The sequence below is a fragment of the Taeniopygia guttata genome, chromosome 4, assembly GCF_048771995.1.
Source record: "Taeniopygia guttata chromosome 4, bTaeGut7.mat, whole genome shotgun sequence".
NCBI lineage: Eukaryota > Metazoa > Chordata > Aves > Passeriformes > Estrildidae > Taeniopygia > Taeniopygia guttata.
This window is the reverse complement of record NC_133028.1, coordinates 11,751,362-11,771,303: the sequence shown is the minus strand read 5'-3', so window position 1 is coordinate 11,771,303 and position 19,942 is coordinate 11,751,362. Positions and strand designations below refer to the sequence as shown.

Below are 19,942 nucleotides of genomic sequence, written 5' to 3'. Positions count from 1 at the left end.
CAGTGAAGCACAGACACTCGTTTCAGTATGCACAATATCCACTTTAGGGAAGTGCATGAATATCACTGGGGGAGTTCCAGAATTAAATGTCACGATCTCTCAAACCTGGATTCTGCACAGAGAAACCAAAAGGAAAACCTCAGGCACTGCTGGCACTTCCAAGATTGCCTCAATAACTGTGTTGCTTCACTCATCGCATGCTTGCTGCAGGGTGGTATTTTTGTCTACAGTTTATAATGCTGCAGCACAGTGATAACTCACTGGGAAAGTGCATGGGGCTTCACTGAGTAGTTTCCTCTGGGCTTGGGCTGATCTTTCAGCTTGAGCCCTAGCAGGTGCTTTGGCGGGACTCTGGGTAGCTCTGTTTCAGACATATATATTCAAAGGCCATATTCAAAGACATTGAATATGAAAAAGGCATATTCAATGCCTTTTTTTTGTTTGTTTGGTTGGTTGGATGGGTTGTTTGGGGTTTTGTTTGGTTTTGTTTGTTTTTATTTATTTGTTTATTTATTGGTTATAGGAGGGTTTCCACATTTAATCCTTAATTCCTGCTCAAATTTTAGAGATCTGTCAACAGATAAAAAACTTGCATGTGGGCTCCTAAATGTTGAATCCAGCTCTGTGTCTATTGCTAGATGACTTGGGCATTACTCATATACTCTTGTACAGCTCAGAAAGCTTGTGCTCGCAGTCCTTGCAGGACTAGGGCCATACTTCATGAGTTAAGAACAGCTCTCCATGCTCAGCCATGTTTGGCCTTGGCATGTTGCATTTGACAAGGCCAGCTGTACTCATCAGGGTCTGGGCAGCTAATCAAGCAGAAAGAGCAAGCAGCTATCTCTGGCGGCCTCCCCCATTCCCCAGCAGAACACATTTTTCCAGAGCCACTGATACTCTTGCAGCAAGTATCACAGACTTTACAGTTTTACAGATTTATGACTAGTGCCGTCAGGAGCTACTGCAGTGTTCCTACTTAACTTGATAGCAATAGTTGCAGTAGCACAAACTGATAACACTTACAGAGGATCTTTCTGTAAATTACTTATATTTACAGAAAAAAATTTCTATTAATATTTCCTTTTTTTCCAACATTCCATTCTGTCAGTATGTGTGCTCCTACATTTGTATAAAAATATTCTCAAGATACTCATGCCCAAACATCACTGAAACATGCACAAATACATATCTAAATTTATACATATATAAATACATATATAAATTTATGTTTATACATATATACATATATTATATTTATGCATTTATACATATATAAATACAAGAGAAATACAGTATGGGAATTAAAGAAAAGAAATACACTCAATATACTCGATTAGAGAAATGCACTAAAGAAATACCTGTTTAAAATTGCCCATTCATCCCACACACAATCCAACTACATTGTGCAGTAGGAAGGTCCCCTCTGCTACTTTCAGTTGAAATACACAAAACTCAAAACTCAATTTAGCAATTAGATAAAAAGGTTCAGCTAGTTTCTAATTTCCACATGTTCAAGCACATGACTCAGTTAGCAGAAACATTTTGTGGATTAGCTTTTGCAAGCCCTGCTAGAGGGGCCTCGTGTTCTGAGCCTTGCTGGAACTGCCCACAGATGAGCTAATGCACAGGTGAAACCTGCACAGCCCCATGCTGCTCACTGGAAACACTCTGCATGTGGGGGTAGCGTGTCTTCTTTTAGCTCCAAATGTTTTCAACATCTCAAAATTGTTTGTTTGATAGAGGGCAGTAAAGAAAGGTTGTCAAAGCGCTGTCCCTTTGACCCATAATGTAGTGCTCTGCAGCAGCACGCAGTAGCTTCGGGTGGTTTTTATGCCCAGGATTAACAGGGATTGGGAATGATGCCGAAGCAGTGTGCTGAATCAAGGGTCAGAAATCGCTCTGTGAGGCAATTTTTCTGGTAAGATAAAAAACAACAACGATTTCCAAGTGCAAATAAACACCCTAATGCCCTATTTTCAGAATTTGTTTATTTAATCTCAATTTTTGTACAGTTAATGGTGCAGCTAAGACTTAGGATGATGTGACAATGTCGTGTTTCAAGGCACAGAGGCTTGGCTGCAAGTGACAAAATTATCAGAAATTTTGAGACAAATGAATGCAAATAACTTTGTTAGAATTTGATAGCAATGAGAGAGAAAAGAGGACATGTTTTCAATCAGAGAATTATGCCCCTTTTTTCCTTATTAGGGAAAGCAGTGAAGCATTTCTGCTTATGCTGGACTTGGTTCTGGTAGCTGTGCATACAATTACTTTAAAATATGCATTATTTTAAAAAATCTGTATCTTCCAACTATGTATTGAACTTCAACAACAACAACAGAAGAATCTCTTGGACCCATTCTCAGTCAGATGGATTTCTACCTCTGGCTTTATTTTTCTCCTTATGCTCATTTTGGCCATATGAAAAATTCAGTATTAGGGTAGGTGAAACATTTCTTTTGCATCCAAGTCCTTCCCTCATAAAAGCGTCATGCCTTTTTTTCCTCATCTTTGATCCACCATGTCTTTGTTCCATTTCCTCTCCACAGTGTCCGAGCATCATAAAAGCCAAAATTCTCTTTTCTCTGGGTTTCTAATAATTACGTCTTACTTGTTTCTAGAAATTTTTTTTCTATTTTCCCTTAAAATAAATTGCCAGTACTCTACAAAATACATATTAAATAATAAAGAACTATTATTGCAGGCACAGCTGTGAGCACACTCAGAAATTATTATTTAAGTTTGATTGTGAATGGAGATTTACACTTTGCTTCAGATATATACATATACTGAGAATTTCAGTAGTATATGTTACAGACAGAAATGTCTCCAAGTTTTCTGCGACAAGAGAAAAAAATCCTGTCTTGATTTGCACTATAGCAGTCTCAAGAATATGACTGTGGAATAAAAGTGCTTTCTTCTTTACCCTTAACTGAAGGACAAATTCACATAGTTCATCACGCTGAGCTAATGTATTTATGGTCCAAAGAGTTCTCCTCACTCCCCGACTTCAGGCTTACAGTGGAATCCAAGGTATGTAATGATGATATGAACATGATATACTTTGCTGTAACCTGTGCTTCAGACAGCTGCTAATGCCATTCTAGCTTTCTGTAGTCTTCAGCCAAAGGAAAGATGTCTGCAGCATGTGCACAGCTCCAGTCCCCAGTACACGTCCTGTGAAGTCAATGGCATGCTGAAGTAGATGCCACAGAAGCAAACAGCCATTTGTTGAAATTCAAGTTTCAGATGTTAACATATATTTGGGGTCATTTCCCTGCCTAAGAAAGAAATTAATTTCCTTCCTGCCAAATTATAAGTGTGGCAGTGTCTGAAGTCGCACACAAAGACCCACAGACACATTTTACAAAACTTTATGGGAAAGATGGTCTGGCTCCAAAGAGATAAAAGTCAAAGGTGACAAAAAGGTCAAAACACAGAAAGGAGAAACCAAGAACTTCAGTGGGAAGGGAAACAAAGAGAAACACTGACCTCTTCACTCTGCTGAGCAGATCAAGAACAGAAAGGTTTGAATTCAGGTGGTGGGCTCCTAGTCAGCAGTGCCCTGGCAGCCAGGAAGGACATCCCTGTCCTGGGGTCTTCAGGCACAACATCACCAGCTGGGCAAGGGAGGGGATTCTCCAACTCTGCTCTGCACTGGGGTGGCCTCACCTCAAGTCCTGGGGGCAGTTTTGGGCACCACAATAAAAGGAAGACGTTAAACTATTAGAGAATGTCCAAAGGAGGGCAGCAAAGATGGGGAAGGGCCTTCAGGGGAAGCTGTGAGGAGTGGCTGAGGTCACTTGGTCTGGTCAGCCTGGAGAAGTAGAGACTGAGGGGAGACCTCACTGCAGTTACAACTTCCCCATGAGGGGAAGAGGAGGGGCAGACACTTCTCTGTGATGACAGTGACAGGAACCTAGGGAATGGCCTGAAGTTGTGTCAGAGGAGGTTTAGGTTGGATATTAGAAAAAGGTTCATCATTCAGAGGGTGGCTGGGCACTGGAGCCGCTCCCCAGGGAAGTGGTCACAACACCAAACCTGACAGAGCTCAAGAAGCTTCTGGACAACACTCTCAGGCACATGGTGTAACTCTTGGGGATAGTGCTGTGAAGGGCCAGGAGCTGGACCGGATGACCCTTGTGTGGGACCCTTTCAATTCAGGATATTCTAGTATTTCACAATTCTAAATGTTCAGCCCCAGTTTATGCAAGTCATGGGTTGCTTTATTAAACATAGATCATTATATTTTTTGTAAGTGCAAATGCTTTCGGTGGCATTCAGCTCAACAATATCCTAATCCCTTAGTTTATGAATGTGCTATACTGATGTACATGATGTGGATCAAAATGTGCACAGTGAGGTTCTCTACAGCGTCTGTTAGTGGTTCTGGTCCTGAGGTATCAAGGAGGGGAATCAATCAATCTTGTTGCTTGTCCTTGGACGCCTGCTCTCACTGATCTGCAAAAAAAAAAAAAAACAAGAACATGCTCAATTTCGAAGTTTAAACATTCAGAAAGCTAAGTAGTGTGGAAGGATTATTTGGTTTTATTTACATACAACATTTCTTCTATGACATCCTCATAGGATGTTTATTTCTGTGCAGCAGTATGAGATTGCTTACCTATATGTGCTCTTTTTCCCTTAAAATATTTTTATACTGAACTGCTTTTGGTGAGCAGTTTTCATTTTCAGATTATGAATTTTAATTTAGCAACATTAAATTATGTTATCAGTATCTAAATGTACCTAAACTATGAAAATACCAGGTGAAGTGTTATCAAAGGCTTCATCACATATACTTACAGCTTCTCCCTATACTCTTATTTATGTGCATACATTAATGAAAATAATGACAACATCTATTGATTCTACTGTGGATTAGATTTTAATTATTACAGTTCATAGAACAAAGACATCATTAAGTTCATGCAATGCACAACTGCTGTAGGATAACTTAACCTTCTTTGCAAAATCCAGTTCACTATGATGTGACTGGTTTTAATAGCACTGACAAAATATCGAACTCTTCATTATTCAGGTGCTGAACACCAAGCACATCTTCAGTGTGGGGGTCTCAACAACTTCTTGGAGTGGAGGGGCATCAGCCATGCTTGGAAAGGGGTGAAGCTGAGGTATGGATGCAGCTATCACATATATCTGAATTTCTCAATCACAGAGGCAGCTACTGAGGCAGCATTTGCATGTGCACAGTGACAGGCAGGCTTTGTGGACAAGTGAAGATAAGAAGTAGGTGCAAAGTTTGCAGTTGATCAATGTGGGCAGCACAGACATGCTATTTATCTTCCCCGAGCTCCTTGGAAAAGGCTCAAGGCACCTTCAAGGGCATTTTCTCTTACCAGAGAGAAAGTGAGCTCCTCTGTGGCTAAACTCCCTAGTGACCTACAAAGGATTAATTGTAGGGTGAAATAAGAAGAGCCAAAGTTGAGGAATTGATTTTTGGCTGAGAGGAGCACTCAAAAACAGTACAGATTTCGTAGTCACAGGAAAATTTCTTGGATCTAGTGACACAATGAGTTATGGAAAGGGTGTAGACAGGAAAATATGACAGCAAGACCACAGAGCAAAAACAGAGAGTAGGAGCTGGCTGCATATTAAGAGGAGATAGAAAAGCAGGCAAAAAAAAATTAATGTAAATTTTATTTCAATAAAATCCACATATCCTACAATTTTTTTTTCAATTATCCTACAATTTCCATGAACGGTATCTCCTCATTCCAGTAATAAATCTAACCCATAGTTTCTAGATCCCATTATTTAATGAGATTTTGTAACACTGTAATTTGATTACTTGCACATCTGATTATTTGCACATTTCTACTGAAGTACTCGTCTGTGTGACATTCTAACCACTACATTCATCACAAAACACGCTTTGGAGTAAGTGTGACAGTGCGAGTTTGCTTGTCAAAGCTTTTTAAAAACAGAAATGCAATTCCAAACCAGGACCTAACCTGCATGTGTACCATCATAAGACTACTTCAGCATCCTTCAAACATGATTGCAAAGAGCAAAATTAACCATTTGAGCATGCTAATCAAGGCATTGATTCTGCAAATACTTACTACCAGGCTTAATCCCTTTGAAAGCACAGGGACTATTCATGGTCAGAAAAGCTGTGCCTGTGAGTAAACATTTGCCTCTTTCAGCCCTTGAAAGCGATTGCAGGCAGTATTTTTCTTCTGGATGGACAGTGCTCTCTTGTTGGCAGTCCACAAGTATGAAATGACATATCCTATAATTGTGAAAATGATACAGGACTGCCCCTAATAACAGTGTGCAGGCAGCAATTGGCTCGGTGGTGAGAGAGAAGCGCTTAGTCATTCTGTGAGAGGCAGGCAGGAAATGTCGAGATGAACTGTCGTAATTAGACACGTGTTATTAGTATTTATTAAAGCACAACTAGTTATACTGGTTGTGCATATTCTGTAGGCAGAGCTTGTGCAAACCCGAGTAATCTAGCCTTAGCTGTGCAATATACACCTTGTTTACAGTAGAGTTGTGCTGACCTAACTACATTAGTACAGTTAAAGCTGTACATCTCCAGTTCAGGAGCTGTGTAAGAATTACTTATTTTTCCCTAGCAGAAATAAAACCAGTGTCAGTGCAAAACACCTTCATACCAGTATAAGCATACATAATTTCAAACAGTATAATTAAATGGGGTGAAAAAAATTCACATAGCTGAAATAACATGGTTAATTTGGTATATGATATATGAAGAGACAAAACTCTCTATTTCACAAATAAATGTCAATGGATGACTCTCACTCCTCTTGCATGTGAGAAGGAAGAGAAGTCAAAATAACCAATGTTTGCTATAGAACCTTTTTGTCTGAGCAACTTGTGACCAAACCAGCATTTGCAAACTCAGTGAAATGCAATGTATTCATTTGGTGGCTGCCTGTAAAAGTAGTTGAATCAGTCTAAACTGATTCTTTGCATAGGAATGAAGAGGGAATCACTATGGCTGGATGGAGTGAAGCTGCTCATTTAAGAAAACAGTAAAAGATCACAGAGGAATAAATGTTTCTGGTAGCAAAAATTTTACTATAATGTTCCAGTTTCTCATCTTGAAAATGGAAGGGACTTCCCTTTCATTTTTTCTTCCATTTTCATTTTTCCAGTCAGATAAAGTAATGCCTATATATGAATAAGAAAAGGCCTTTTTTGCTATGGCAAAAGCTGGCTAATACTGTCTGAAGATTTCTGTTTCCCAGTGACCACTGAGGAGCACCATGGTGCTGCTGGACAGATGGCAGAACCAGCCAGCCAAAAATGGGCTTCTGCTTGGGCCCCTGACTCTGGCCTGCTGTAAAACCTTTGGTAAACCACCTTCTCTCTCTGTGTCTCAGTTTTCTCCTTCACAAAATGAGAGAAATGTTTTTAGTAAGTGCAAGAAATTCTTTTTATATGCCATCAAATCTATGCATTATAATAGTACATTATTTTCTGTAATATAGAAACTCTGTTGTTATGAAAATGGTTCATTACACAATTCCTGGTAAATCTTTCAAATATTTAAAAGCATGATATTGAACACTTGCGAGCCAGACCAGACCCCACTGGCTTTACCAATATGAATTTTTGTTGAGCTGTTTGCCAGGATGCACATCATGACATATGCTAATAGCTTTTGTTTTACTAATAGTCTTTTGGATATCATCCCAACATCTTCTAGTCATTCCAAATCATGTTTGCAAGAGATGGGTATGAAGCAATTCTCCAAGTTCGATGACTTCTCAGTTCAATTAAGTTCAGAGGCAGGCTCTGATGTACTCCCTTCTCTTACCAAGCTCTAATTCTGCCCAGATTTGTATGAAAATTGATTTTTAAATATGCATATATGAATGACAAGAACAGTCTAGGAGCTAAACAGGTTTTATTCCCGTCCTTTAGTTGTAAACTGTCTATCTTTCTGGCTCTAACTCAGAAAACCACTTTAACCTGTGATTAAATCCCAGTGAAATCAAGACTTTAGCACACAGTTAAGGCTCAGCATACACTTCAGTGCTTAAAGGGTCAGATTAATAACATGCATTCTTGAAAGAATATTTATCATGGTAAGCCATTATTTCCCTGACAGAAAGAAACCTATGTGATCATGAGACACTTGAAAATATATTAAGTAACACTGAGACCACTTGAATATTCAATTTTTGTGAGGTCTGACGTAATAAGTTTGGTAGCTCCACCCTTTCCGTACCCTGCAGGTGACTCCTGGCGTTATCTCAGCCCTCCACAACCCCCACTCCCTTATCATTCACCTTCAAGAATTCAGTTTATCTCTTGAAACACGCATGGAAATTATGTACACTTATACTGAGAAATGCAGGGATGTACCATTCACTGCTCCTTCCTGAAAAACCCATATAATTTGTAGACATTAATATATAGTAGCATATACATATATATTTATGGATTTCTGCTTTCATTTTTATGCACCTCTGCAACAAACTTTGAAACACCAGTATTTTCTTCTTTCTAGGGAAATAAGGACTTTGTGTATATTAACCAAGTAAACATAGATTCATCTGTGTGTAGCACCTTATCTGACATATTTCTGAACTGCAAATTGGCTGCATCTAATGTTATTCTGTGTTTTTTACAAGTCCTTAACTAAGTTGTCAGCATGATGAAGGTGGGAGACTATTCTATATATGCTATATCCTGTCAAAATATGGCAGAGCTCATATGGTCCTTCCACAGAGACCTTCCAGGTCTAGGGATTTACAGAGTGTATTCTGATCTGATAGAACCAAATGTACACCACATTGTTTAATGCAACCTAAATATTTTAACTAATGCTTAATCTTCAGAAGCAGGTTTTCCAATGTCATATAAATGGAAATACTCTGTGGTGGCTTCTTGTGAAGTGCTTCATATTGTAGGTGTATAAAGGTCTATTTTGATTATCTTATGACATGGAAAAGGACTGAAAGTGAAATAAACAACCCTAATGCAAGATGTAAGGAGCATTCACAGTTGTATGGGATAAAACCTTCCCAAAGAGATAAATTATTTTAAGAGATAAGAGATAACTAAGTTTTTTCATTGGCATTACATTAACTTCTTACCAAGACATTCAGCCACTGCAAAGAGCAACTGATACTGTCTGCAATTATCATACACTACCATGGGTGTTGTTCCAGCCAAAAAAAGACAATTCCTGTCATACCACCATTACCACCTTGTACAGTCTTGGGCTGGAGATGAAAGGAAATTACTAACTCAAGAGGTGTATGAATCTCAGAAGTTGCTGTTCCCACAGGAAGAAGTGATTTGCCATAACTTCGCAAGGAAATAACTGGCATAATTGTCCAGCAGCTCAAGGGTTAAAAAAGTGAAGCATGCAGCATGAGCCTTCATAAATCTTTTCCCCTTCTAAGAGTGGGTTGCTGCTGCAGTGATATTATCACAAGACCATGTCTGTGGAGAGTTCTGCCACCGTTCCAGTGAGTGGAGAAATGTTTTGGTACAGCCTTTCTATTCAGCCCTGGGGTAGTCTGAGAGCCTGGTAGGATGAGAGGAAAGACAGAGCTTTTACCAGCAGAGCAGCACCACACTGTCCCCTGTGCCAATGATGACATACTCCTGACAGGTGGTAAATCATGTCAACCTCTACAGCTGCCATAATGTTTCCATTGTGACTATATCTATACATCTATTTATGGTGATGTTTTATCTTGTGGATTTTAAATATAATGTATTAAAACACGTTGCAGAGTAATCCAAAAGCAATTAAGCAAGTAACTGTAAAGGCCAAATTTAGGATACAGAGAACAATGTATTTCAAGTTAAGTGGGAACAAGATTACTTGCTAGCTGAAAATAACGGGCACCTTCAGTGCCTTATGTGTATGCAAATGATAGGTGTGCCAAAGGAATATAATCTCAGCTGACATTGCAAAATCTACCACCGTGAAAAAAAAGAGCAGTGCACTGGAGAATCTAATCATTATGGAATTAAAAGGAAAATCTCTCTGAATCCACATCACAAGAAAAGAAGAATGTTGGTTTAACATACAATTGCATAAACCCAAAACCTGCCTGCCCCCAGTGAGACATAACTCAGGTGAACACCTGAAATGGGGTGGTAAGTTAATAAAATGTTCTCTGCATTTACAGTTAAAAAAAAAATTACCAAGTCATGGGAGCTTGTTATCATCTGTACATCTGTATCATTACTGTACATAATTCTGTACAAAGAAGAATAATTAATGCAAACAATCACAAATTTGAGACCAATTACAGAAAAAATGTAAGCACTTATCATAGACTTTGGATGAGAACAGCAGCAGCAGTGAAACCAGGCAGTTATTAAATTTAAGCTGAGGTATTGCCAGGATTTTCTTTCTAAAACAAATGAGGAGGTACTTTTAATGTACATTGGAAGTACTTTCTACCACTAGCTCACAGAACAGTTTTCAAAACTCCCTTGTCACAAATAATGACAAGCAGCAACTGTCTAGAAAAGTCAGCTAATGAGTTTGCTGAAAAGAAATTGCAGCTGAATACCTCACTTTCACTGCATGATACATTACCAGGCAGTTGGTGGTGAATCTATGAAACAAGGAACATGGACTATAGTATCTGGATATATATGGATAATTTCATTCACAAAAGGAAAACTGCACAAACACACAGAAAATGTATCAAATATCTTGAGGAGTTGAATCCAACCTACACAAATTTACTCCCTCATTTAAAATTGGGTGATTATAAGCAGGGAAACTGCCTTCTTTACTTTCCCAAATGTGCATGTCTTGAAGATGAGAGGGCAAAAAACAGGTTTCAGTTGTAAAAGCCTATTTCTGCTCATTGGTTTTCTTGTCAGTTTTGTAATAGTTCCAGTCTGCACAGTGTCTAAAATTCAAGAGAGTTATTCAGGTCACATAATATCCATGGAAGAGCTGAAAATTTACTAGATTCTCCATACTGGACTTCAAAATTTTCTATATAGACCCCATCCCCCAGATACTTAAAAGTATCCCAAACTGAACTCTTTAAGTTGTAACTGAGAAAGAAATGCCTAAGTGCATCCCCAAAGAGGCCATTCCCATACCTAACATCCATGAGTAGCTCTGAATATAGCCCAGATTCCATTTAGTACTCTCAGCTGACATTAGCACTCTTATCCTGCATGTGGAGTGAGCTCTTCCAGAAGACTGCTCTAACCCGTAGCGTAGAGAATACCCTGGGATGAGGTTCACATCTCCCTCCTTTCAACTCTCAGTAACTCGCTCATGAGATAAAGACACTACTCACAGTTTGCACTGCAGAACTGGGTAAACTCCATACAAATGGAAACAGGGTTTGAATCCCACGACTTTTAGACTTGTCATTTCAAAGGAGGATCTTCAGCAACAAGATAAAGGGAGTTTGGGTCTGGTTTTATATTCTTCATTCTGTCTTTCCTTTCTGAACAATAACCTAGCTGCAACAAGAGGGATGGAGAGTAATCTGTATCCTTGGGCATTTTACCATTTGCTTATTCCTTGGGAAAATCAGAATTGGTGGGTTCAGCTCGCTCAAAACTGAAAAAGTCTTAGACGTAGAAAACACATTTCTGTCTTCCAGGACAAATGCCCAAACCAACAGGTACCTTTGCACAGGACTACATAGGACTTAACTGTTAGCACAGCTGGCCAACAACAGCAGCCTAGCATCACCAGGAGGTAGCACAAGCCAGGAACCATCCCTGATAAGAAACCTGGATGGAGCCACACTGGCTTCAAGGAGTGGGAAGAACAGTCATATGGATGTGAAGTGGGAGCCTCTCATGGCTCCTACTTACTTATAAAAATGTCTCGGTGTCAAAAGTTTGTTCTGGCAAAGCCAGACCTGCTGACTCTTCAGATGATTTTCAAAAATGTTTTGCACTGATGAGCTCTAAGCAGCACTCCATTTCAGCATGTGGGAGTGCTGGATCAGCTGGCAGACGTAGGCAGTCAGAGCAGAGAAGCTGGTGCCTCACACAGGTGCCCTGAATTCCTTTTTACAGGACCTTATAGTTTTCATTGACTATGGAAGAAATGTTGTCATAATATTCTTTGCCACAGCAATACTTAAATTCCAAATACAGAAATCACTTTTATGCACAATAGTGAAGCATGGAAGCACGGAATTTTCATCTGATTTCTTAAGGATATGATTTCCTACCTGGAAAAGTTCAAAGTGAAATACTGCTCATTGCACATGCATCTGTGAAAGTATGCTCCCAGGAAAAAAAAAAATCTATAAAATCAAAACATTGCAATAAGTCAAAACGCTATGCCTTTGGCTATCAATTCTTATTCAATGCCGTGAATATTGACATCTACATTTAGGAGGAAAATATTTATTCTGAGAAATAAACTATTCTCTTACTTAATATTACTGCATTCATTTTACCCCTTTAACAAATAATGTTCAAACAATCCATCTTGTAGGATTATACTCCCATTTGTGATCTGTACTTGTGGCCCAATCCTGCCATCTAATATTCTTCTCTGCTATACCCCTGCATAGCCTGATTAGCTTGGTCTTTAGTGCCTCCTCCCTATGTAATGTGAACACAGTATGGCCTGCTGTCAGCCTCAGAGGAAAAAAAAAAAACTTTCTTAGGGGAAATGACCCCTACAAATGAATGCTCTACACCTGGAAAAGCTGGCTGGGTTTAGGCATTTGAATGTTCATTTATTTCATGACCTCTTCAACTGCCAAAATGTGCGTGGGTGTTTTAACACCAAGATAGCAATTTTTGTTCAGCCATTTAAAGCTATGCCTGCTTTTTCGTTTCTTCACAGTTGATATTGAAATACTATCAAACTCAAAGGGCAACCCTATTTTAACAAAAAAAAAAATCCTAATGAACCAAAAAACAAGCAGTTTTCATCTCAACAGCAATAACTCTATTGAGAGAAAACACCTTTTTAGCATAAACACACAAACCAGCCTTGGAAAGTGAGGTAGTTTTCTTCCCATTAACAGGTTCCAATGAGTAACTCTTCAAATGAGCATTTAATCTAATTCAGTTAGAATTACAAGCCAAAATATCATGAAATATACTTTTGAGAGCTTATCAGTCTAGTTGGAAAATATTGAAATATTAGCTACTTCTTGACGGAAAAATACCCTCTCCTTCTCTCGTGCTGCTCAAATGGTTTCTATTTCAGGCTGACAGCCTTGTAGTCAATCACACCAGCTAGAAATCTCTTCCTAGAGCAGCTTTGGAAATGCAGATACTAGAGCTCCGCATGTACTGCCAATTTTTTTCTTCCCCTTAATATCAAAATAGTAGTGTATTTGGTTGGGATTCAATACCCATTTTTAAATGCTGTTTTTTTCAAACTTTACTTTTTCCCCTCATTGTAATGGCTACTGGTATTAATCAGCCACTCTTAACAGTTCTTCGATATCTACAGAATGAGTTATTTCTAATGGCAGCACTTCCCAGCTTATCAGTTCTATCAGAAAGCAGCAATGGCCATTTTGCCTTTTGCTCCCACACAGATAAAAAAGTTCACACAAATAAAAATATTTTTATTATTAAGAACAACAATAATAATCTTCTTACAGTCTGTAAGTCATGTCTACAGATTCCTTCACTTTCAAGTCTCAACTTTCAAATCAATTTTGAGGGGTTTTTTTTGTTTGTTTTAAGCATCTGAAAACATGCAACCTTTTTGCTTTGCAGGTTTTTACTACGGGATCAGATAAGAAAACTTTTTGATCAGTCAAAACATAATGTCAAAGTGCCAGGACAATAAGCCATTAATACACAAAGGAATACTTTTCTATTACCAGGGTCTTCAACAGTAGATCATGTTAAGAAAATGCTAAGGAAAAGATTAATTGCACCTTCAGTGCAATTGCTTTAAGAACTCAATAAAATTTCAAGTGTTTCTTTCACCTTTCATTGTTTATAGATCATAAATAAAGATGGTAGTATATTAATTCCAAAATCTGTGGCCAGATTGTCAGCTATGAGAATGCATTCAACTCTGTTTTCAGCATTTTCACTGACTGAGAATACGGTCAATATCTGGGGAAAAAAAACAGTGGAATTAGTGTAAACAAAATCATATCTCTGATGAGCAGGACAAGCATTGGATGCTGATGCTGCAGGCTACTCAAGGATGTTTAATTGCATTCATGAACTATTTGTAAGACAGTGAGCTGCCAAAACCTCACACATTTCCAACATGGTAATTCTGGAATGGCTGTAGTATATAGGAAAAAACAGATGTCATAATGTGTTTCATCTAGTTTAAAACTTAACATGTAATTAACTTAATAGCTTGACAATAGCTGATGTAGCAACAAATATAATGCAATTAAATTCATACCTCATTATGATATAAATGTCTTCTACATATGCATTACAAAAAAGATCAGAATTTGAGACACTGGTATATTTAATGGTGACTAATTGTCCTTAAAATGCAATTGCATGTAATACTTGCTTTGTATTTCATCACTTGTGAAAATGATTTTATTTCTGTAACACTGTACTTCCTGTAGTCCTTTTATTACACCACAAGTGAAAGCTATTCCTTGGTGTATGGTTTCAAATGCTGTATCTAGGTACTTGGACCTTAACATTCATTATGTAGTGTAACATTTTCATTTTTAAAATATTTTTGAACTGTTTGGGAGTTTTTCCAATTGGCTACAGACAATTATCAAGGTTCATTATAATTTTCTCTAAGTTATTTTTATAATAGACCTCAGGTAGTCTGTTTTAGGCACACAGCACCATGTTGAGACAGAGTCCTGTTCATGTATTCCTTTGGGCTGTCCAAGGGTTTCTCAAGGTATTATTACGGTTTCTCAATTGTCAGAGTGCTGCAGGATGAAAAAGGGTAACACTGAAGCCAAATAATTTTTTTAAAAATAGAGTCGTAAAGAAATACCAACACTGAGCCCAGACACTTGTTACAGAACAGCACTGCCTGACCTGCAGTTTCTGTGACAGTTTCCTACATGCAGTTTCTGTTCAAAGAAAACAAAAATACATTTTGAGGTTATAGTGATCAAGTTGGATTGAATAGAAAATAAATTTACTTTGAATTATGTAATTGATTTTTCAAATGACTCAGATCTTCCAAGCTCACCGCGCTAATGTGCTCCTATTAAAGATATTGAAACCTCTTTGAGAGGAGTCTGAAAGGAAAAGGGCTGAACTGTGGCCCAATGAAAGCCCCACTAAAATTCAAGTCACATTCCATCCACTGCAGTAGATGAGGTCCTTGATGGTGATTACAGAGTGGTCCTCTGATTCTGTGGGTGTGTAGAGCTTGGTTTTTCACTGCACAGGGATATTATTAGGAAATAGGGATCAGTAAAAAGGAATCTGAAACCTGATCTAGTGCTGAGGAATGCCTTTTGAATGTGTCATTTGAACCGAGTTATTACTTCTGGGAGGTGTGAATGTCTTTGCTTAAAACCTGAAATGGATCCTGAAAAGAAGTAAAAAAGTTAGGCAAGTCTTCACAGAATTAAGAATAGTTTCAAAGAGATAAATATAAGTTTGAATCTGTGCATCAAGATTTCAAATAAAACTCATAATGAGTCTGTTGGATATTCCCTGTTTCAGCTTACATTAACATCCATTTTCTAGATTTTAAAAACACATTATAAGTTTATGTATATATTTAGATCCTGTACATTTAAATGATCTTTTAAGTTCTTGGACTATGTATATTCTCTTGCAAATGGTACTGTAGCTGTTTCTAAAATGCTGAATTGGCAGATTCAGTTTTTATCAAGCATTTCATATGAACTGTGAACAAGAGGGTTGTCTACTGATTGGTTATCATGACTTTCAAAGCTAACTGATACATAATCCCTGCTCAGGGAAAATCAGGGGATTTTTATTGCACCTACAAGGAAATTTTAGGGAATATTATAAACTGACTGATTTTAAGGAAGAAAGAGAAGGCTGACAATAAAATGCTTACAAGCTGTGGCTATCTAATATGGAACTGCTGTGCAATTTCTCCTTCAGTAGGTTACTTAAGGGAAAAAATTATATATTATGAAATTGATACATTTTTTAACATTTATTGGAGACCCTCTCAGCAGGGATCACAATGAAAAAGGGAAATGGTGCTACTTGGTGAGGCTGACAGCTAAGGCACAAGTCCATCAGTCACTCAGTTCCGGTTTAGCATTCTTTTCAACACACATCATTTAGCCTTCATTTTCCAAACAAGTGCTGTCACCTACAATGCACACCCACATAGTTGTTCTCAGGGTGAAGGTTGTCACACAGAGGCAAACAGGGTTCCCATAGAAAACTTCCATCTTTGACAGCAATTCAGAAAGCAAAACCCACATGATCTATCCCCACAGCTTTTTGGAGGAAAAGTTCATTAGCTGCTTTGCATGCCAAGGGACCAGCTGTCCTTCAGCACATGGAGCTACTCTGATTGACCAGGAGGACAAGTGGGAAATAAGCTCACAGCAGTGCCAGCACGGCATATGGTCATGTCCCAGCTGTTTCTGAAATGCTTGCCAAATGGAGATCAGAACTGGGTTGGTTGTTAGGAAAATAAAAACCCAACAAAACCCCACAAACAAACAAAAAAGTTCTACTGTGGGGATTCCTGAGATCTGGCCACAAAACCAGAACTGTCAATTTGAAATGTCACAAAGCAGCTATGTGAATATTCTGTCATTGAATAATCAGTCACTGGCCTCCATGCTCTGACTTGCTCCATTAGGACACCACCAACATTCTGAGCATCTGTTCCTGCTACAAATCTTCAGAGAAAAAAGGTTTAGAAAGGGTGAAATACAGTAAGTGGATTTGTATTGATGATATACATTACTAATACATTAAGGATATGTGCAGAGTACTGTATAGAGATTGGTTTAAAAGGTGCCAATTGTTACTACAGACAGATCCCAGGTGCCTCATCTTATTCTACCTTGAAAAGGGGAATTCAAATACCGAGCTCCTGAACAACAGCAGATTTGATTGTGATTGGCACGAGTTGTGTTACAGCAGTGGTGAAATGCTTCTGATAAACCCGGGGAATGACTCAGCAGAAAACAGTCAGCAGGATTTTTTCCCCAAAGCTTTTCAGTTTCAGCTTTTCATAACAAGAAAATAACTTGAACAGTAATTAAATAGTTCAGAGAACAAGTCTGTCCTTTTATCACACAGTTTAAAGCACTACTTTCTCTTTAGATTTCTCCCAAAATGCTCCTGCAAGGTTTGGAGAAAGTAACAGATTAACTGCACGTTCATACGACTCAATTACTGCCTCAGCGACATTTAAGAGAATGCTGGTAGTTCACGTAGCTACACAATCTTGCATACTTAACTTTTGGCTAGCCTAAGTCAGATTTATGACTAAATTAGGTGCTAAGGATGTTCAAAATTGGCAAACCCTAGCTAAAACAAAAATAAGAATAATGTTGCTCTGTATCAGGAAATGAGTATACAGGCTGGGAGGCAGTGTTTGCATTCATGCTTGTTATGAGATGTATTTTTTATATACAGACTTAACTTGTTGAAAGGCCTAAATGTGGGACCACATCTGGTACTGGGGGATCATGTTTTCAAAGGCAATCTTGGTTCCAGTGACTGAAGATGTGCACAAAAGAAGCAGTGTGAGCCAATATGGATGACATACTGCATTTTGGAACTCTAGAAGCCACAGGTTGAGCAGTGAACAAAAGGAAGAAAACCTCAGGATTACACAGACAGAAGACTTACTTTGACATCTTACATAATATTGACTTTCCTCAGGCCCGTATGTGTTCACGCATTTGAGAAATGTGGGGTGGTAGCATACACCTGAGGAGAGCATCATTATTTTCCCAATTAAGATGCTTAATGAGTACTTTGGTGTGTCTTGTCATATTTTCAGCCTTACAGTGGCCCATTTTCACCCATTTACTATGCTAAAAATGTTGCCCTTTCATTACTCCACGGTTGTGTAAACAGTTGTGATTAAACTGGCATTTAATCAATTGGAACAAAATCCCCATGGCTCCCGAGGAGCTCACCTACTAAACCCGACTTTTAATGGTAACAATCTTCCAACAGACGACTTCCCTTCCAGACGGGCTTTCATTGCGCAGTAAAATAAACTTTTATTTGCTAACCTTGCTCTCGGAGTCGTGCAGGATTTCAAAAGGACCTCACATGACAAACACCGCTACGCTCCACCATTATCCCCCGCTCCCTCCCTCGCATTCCTGCGCCGGCCCTGCTGGGGTGTTCCCCCGCCGGCGGCACAGCCCTCCCGAGGGGCGCGGGCGCTTCCGGCTCTCCCGCCGCCCGCCCGGTGCCTCCGAGCGCCTCGCCCGCCGCGTCCCTCCTCAGGCGGGCGGGAGGCTGTACAACCAGGGCAAAGGACACTTCCCCTCCTCCCCCCGCCCTTCCTGCGCCGCGGCCCCGACATGAAGGCGGCTCGCCGGCGCCCGGGCCTTAAGGACGACAGCAGAGATAGGGACAGGGAATGGGGGGACTGGACGAACAGACCGGTCCCGTCCTCCCCCGCCTCCCGGCCACCGGCGCGATGGTCGCCAGCCCCTTCGCACCCGCCCGGCGCAGCCCCACGGCTCTGGGATCAGGGCCGCCCTCTGGGCGGAGGGATACGGGGCGGAGCCGGCGGCGCGGTCCGCCGGGGCGCTGAGTCCCGTTGCCGGGTGACGGAGCGGCCGGCCCGGCCCCCTCCCTCCCTCCTTCCCTCCCCGTGGCGCTGGAACGGCCGCCGCCGCCGGTTTACGTAACGCCTCCCGGGGCAGGTCCCGGCTCCGTCCCGCCCGCCTCACTCGGGGACGGCAGCAGCGGGACGGAGTCCGCTGCCTCCTCCGGCTGCCAGAGGCCCCAGGGCCCCGCTCTGCGCCACCACGGCAGGTAAATGCCCGCCGCGGGCCCGGGGAGCAGAGGGAGGGGCAGGGCTGAAGGGAGGGAGGGAGAGCGGCAGCCGCCCTGCCCGTGGAACGGACGGAGGACGGAGCCGGGAGGCGACGGCGGGCGCCCTTCCCCTCTTTCGCTTCCTTCCCACCGCTGCGTTGGGACAGGCGGGCTGGACCCCCGGGAGCGCCGGGCCGGTGGCTCGGGGCCCGGCCGGGAAGGCCCGCGCATCCCTGCCCGCTCCGCTAACAGCCCGGCGAGAGGAGGAGTTGCGGGGCCGGGCCTGGTCCCGCCGGGAGGACGGTTTCCCGGGACGGCGCGTCCCGCTCCTGGGCTGCGCCCGGCGCAGGGCGGCGGGAGCGTGCCGGGGGGCGCGGGAGGAAGGGGCCGGGGAGGGGGTGACAGGAGCGCCGGGGGCCGGGCGGGGGGCGGCTGCCGGCCGGCGGCGGGCAGGGCTCGGGGGCGGGGCCGGGGGCCCGGCCGGGGTGCCCCGGTCAGAGCGCTGCCCGGGAGGGGCGCCGAGCCCTCCGCGGCTGCCGCCGACTCCGCGCTCTTCCATCCCGGCGGGACCCGGCGCCAGGTGAGCGGCTTGTGCCGCGGCCGGGAGGGAGGCGTCAGCCTGGAGCTGGAGCAGCGGCTCGGTGCCCTCGGGCTGGGTCACGCCCGGGAGCAGAGGAGGAGAAGGAGAGAGGGAAAGGCGGCACCCAGAACCCACCCGCCGCGGGTGCCGGCCCCCGCCGGTGTCATCCGGCGCCAGCAGACGGCAAAGCGGAGGATGCGGCGGTTCGGGTCGGAGTAGGGAGATCCTGAGCCGGGCAGCGCCTGCCTGCCCCGCCTGACCCCGCGGTTGAGGTGACGGGGTTGCACCGCTGCCGGGCCCGGCTGGTGCTCATGCCGTGACCTTTCATCCTGTGCGGGCGTTCAGAGCGCAGCGGCGGCCGCGCACCGGGGAGGGGGAGCTGGGGACGGGCTGGGGCCGATGGAAACCGCCCCGGCTGAGCCGCGGCGTTACGGCGCTGCCTCGGGGGCCGATCTGGCGGGGCTCGCTCCCCCCTTTTTTTTT

The 19,942-nt window shown here is 41.9% G+C and overlaps 2 protein-coding genes across 4 annotated transcripts in view; one reads left to right on the top strand and one right to left on the bottom strand.

Moving 5' to 3' along the window:
• Nucleotides 1–1,190: 1,190 nt before the first annotated feature.
• LOC115494818 (uncharacterized) lies at nucleotides 1,191–19,772 on the bottom strand. Its single transcript, XM_041715690.2, has 3 exons — nucleotides 19,642–19,772; nucleotides 18,123–19,531; nucleotides 1,191–4,461 (listed from the first exon to the last, which is right to left on the bottom strand). Exons 1-2 carry the CDS (start codon nucleotides 19,770–19,772, stop codon nucleotides 18,745–18,747), a joined length of 918 nt encoding a protein of 305 aa, XP_041571624.2. The 3' UTR covers nucleotides 1,191–4,461; nucleotides 18,123–18,744.
• Nucleotides 18,742–19,942, top strand: part of KIAA0232 (KIAA0232 ortholog) — a 62,503-nt gene continuing 61,302 nt past the window's right edge. For all 3 annotated transcript variants that reach the window (XM_030270692.4, XM_030270691.4, XM_030270690.4), the window contains exon 1: nucleotides 18,742–18,879. The gene's annotated coding sequence lies outside the window, so the exon portion shown is untranslated. The remainder of the gene's footprint in view (nucleotides 18,880–19,942) is intronic.

Bases quoted from the DNA above. Each gene is read 5' to 3' on its own strand.
- LOC115494818 (XM_041715690.2), bottom strand. From the start codon at position 19,772: ATGAGCACCAGCCGGGCCCGGCAGCGGTGCAACCCCGTCACCTCAACC. The intron at 19,532-19,641 runs GTCTGCTGGCGC...GGCGTGACCCAG, and splicing joins GCCGCATCCTCCGCTTTGCC to CCCGAGGGCACCGAGCCGCT.